Below are 2,033 nucleotides of genomic sequence, written 5' to 3'. Positions count from 1 at the left end.
GTTTGTTAAGAAACAAGCGGTTAAGTCGAATGTTGTATTGTAAACAATGTTTATATAAAGTTATATCTAAACAAGGATTAATAACAATTACAATAATAAATACAGTGAAGTAATCGTTTGTTAAGAAACAAGCTGTAAAGCTGCATGTTGTGTTGTAAACATTGTTTATATAAAGTTATATCTAAACACAGGATTAATAACAATTACAATAATAAATACCGTTAAGTAATCGTTTGTTAATAAACAAGCGGTAAAGTTGCATGTTGTATTGTAAACAATGTTTATACAATTTATATCTAAACACAGGATTAATAACAATTACAATAATAAATACCGTGAAGTAATCGTTTGTTAAAAAACAAGCGGTAAAGTTGCATGTTGTATTGTAAACAATGTTTATACAATTTATATCTAAACACAGGATTAATAACAATTACAATAATAAATACCGTGAAGTAATCGTTTGTTAAGAAACAAGCGGTAAAGATGCATGTTGTATTGTAAACAATGTTTATATAACAATTAAACGAGAACATCAATATCTAGATAAGTATTTTTTCAGTAATCTACACTTGATTTTCTCAGGATATTTCGGAGTGAAAAAGCTGAAAGAACAAGTTTTATCTTTTGGTGAAACTAGCCTGTTGCTTCGTGATCTCCATCCTGGTACAGAATACACTGTAGAGATTCAGGCAGAGAACAGTATAGGGCTCAGTGAACCTTCTGACCCTGTTACATTTACAACACAGGAGGAAGGTAGGTGTCAGATCTTCATCCTGGTACACAATACACTGTAGAGATTCAGACAGACAACAGTATAGGGCTCAGTGAACCTTCTGACCCTGTTTTATTACCCTATTAGATATCTCTACGTGTAGCTGGGTGAGAATTGTGTAAAGTACGACTTTAGAAAGAAGTGTTTAGATTCATGTAATTAATAGATGGAATTTTAATATATATAGAAACACGTTTTTTGTATCTATCTTTAAATATATCAATATTGTCTTTAACTGAGTGAAAAAACAACAACAAATATCACCGGTATCTTATCCAGTATATCTAGTCAGTCACTAAGATCGTGATAAGAACTAGTATGTAACATATAATAATTTAAATTATTGTTCAGATTATCGTAATAAATAAATGTTATAATTTATTAAAATACAAATACTCTTAATGATAGTTGTATCTTCAGTTGTTTAGAGTAAGAAATTCTTCATTTATTCACGAATTGTAATGAAGTAAATTATTTTACAGAACCAGGAGCGTCACCTGTGGATGTTAAAGTTTTGGCTCTGGACTCAGGAACACTGTTAGTAAGTTGGAAGGTGAGTGTTGTGACTTAGAAGTAACACTGTTAGTAGGTGTTGTGACTTGGAAGTAACACTGTTAGTAAGTGTTGTGATTTAGAAGTAACACTTTTAGTAAGTGTTGTGACTTAGAAGTAACACTGTTAGTAAGTTGGAAGGTAAGTGTTGTGACTTAGAAGTAACACTGTTAGTAAGTGTTGTGACTTAGAAGTAGCACTGTTAGTAAGTTGGAAGGTAAGTGTTGTGACTTAGAACTAACATTGTTAGTAAGTTGAAAGGTAAGTGTTGTTACTTAGAACTGACATTGTTAGTAAGTTGAAAGGTAAGTGTTGTGACTTAGAACTAACATTGTTAGTAAGTTGGAATGTTAGTGTTGTGACTTAAAATTGATGTTATTAATAACTTAACTAGAGTCCACCCAGAGACCAGTGGAACGGAGTCCTGAAAGGTTACTACGTCAGCTACAAGGTCAAGGACTCTTCAAGTAGATTCTCTTACGAGACTGTGACGAAAGATGACGTCACAGACAAAGATGAAGAAGAAGTAACAATTCGTGGTTTGAACGTTGGAACAGAATACATAGTGACCGTGAAAGCTTTTAATAGTGCTGGAACCGGACCTTCGTCAGAGGAAGTGACGTGTGCCACACTCCGGGGAGGTTCGTTAAATATTACATAAGATTGTATAATGTAGAGAACTTGTTTCTGTTGAAAAATAATACAT

General features: G+C 32.5%; 1 protein-coding gene across 1 annotated transcript; it reads left to right on the top strand.

Annotated features, from left to right (window-relative positions):
- Positions 1 to 585: 585 nt before the first annotated feature.
- Positions 586 to 1,968, top strand: LOC106477870 (Down syndrome cell adhesion molecule-like; the record flags this gene model as incomplete). The annotated part of the gene is made up of 3 exons (XM_013938389.1): positions 586 to 756; positions 1,258 to 1,328; positions 1,722 to 1,968. Coding segments are annotated over 3 exons (489 nt in total), but the record flags the coding sequence as incomplete, so codon positions are not given.
- Positions 1,969 to 2,033: the final 65 nt, after the last annotated feature.

This window comes from Limulus polyphemus, unplaced genomic scaffold, assembly GCF_000517525.1.
Source record: "Limulus polyphemus unplaced genomic scaffold, Limulus_polyphemus-2.1.2 Scaffold87978, whole genome shotgun sequence".
Lineage (NCBI taxonomy): Eukaryota > Metazoa > Arthropoda > Merostomata > Xiphosura > Limulidae > Limulus > Limulus polyphemus.
Note: the sequence above shows the minus strand (reverse complement) of the source record. Positions and strands in the feature narration are given on the sequence as shown.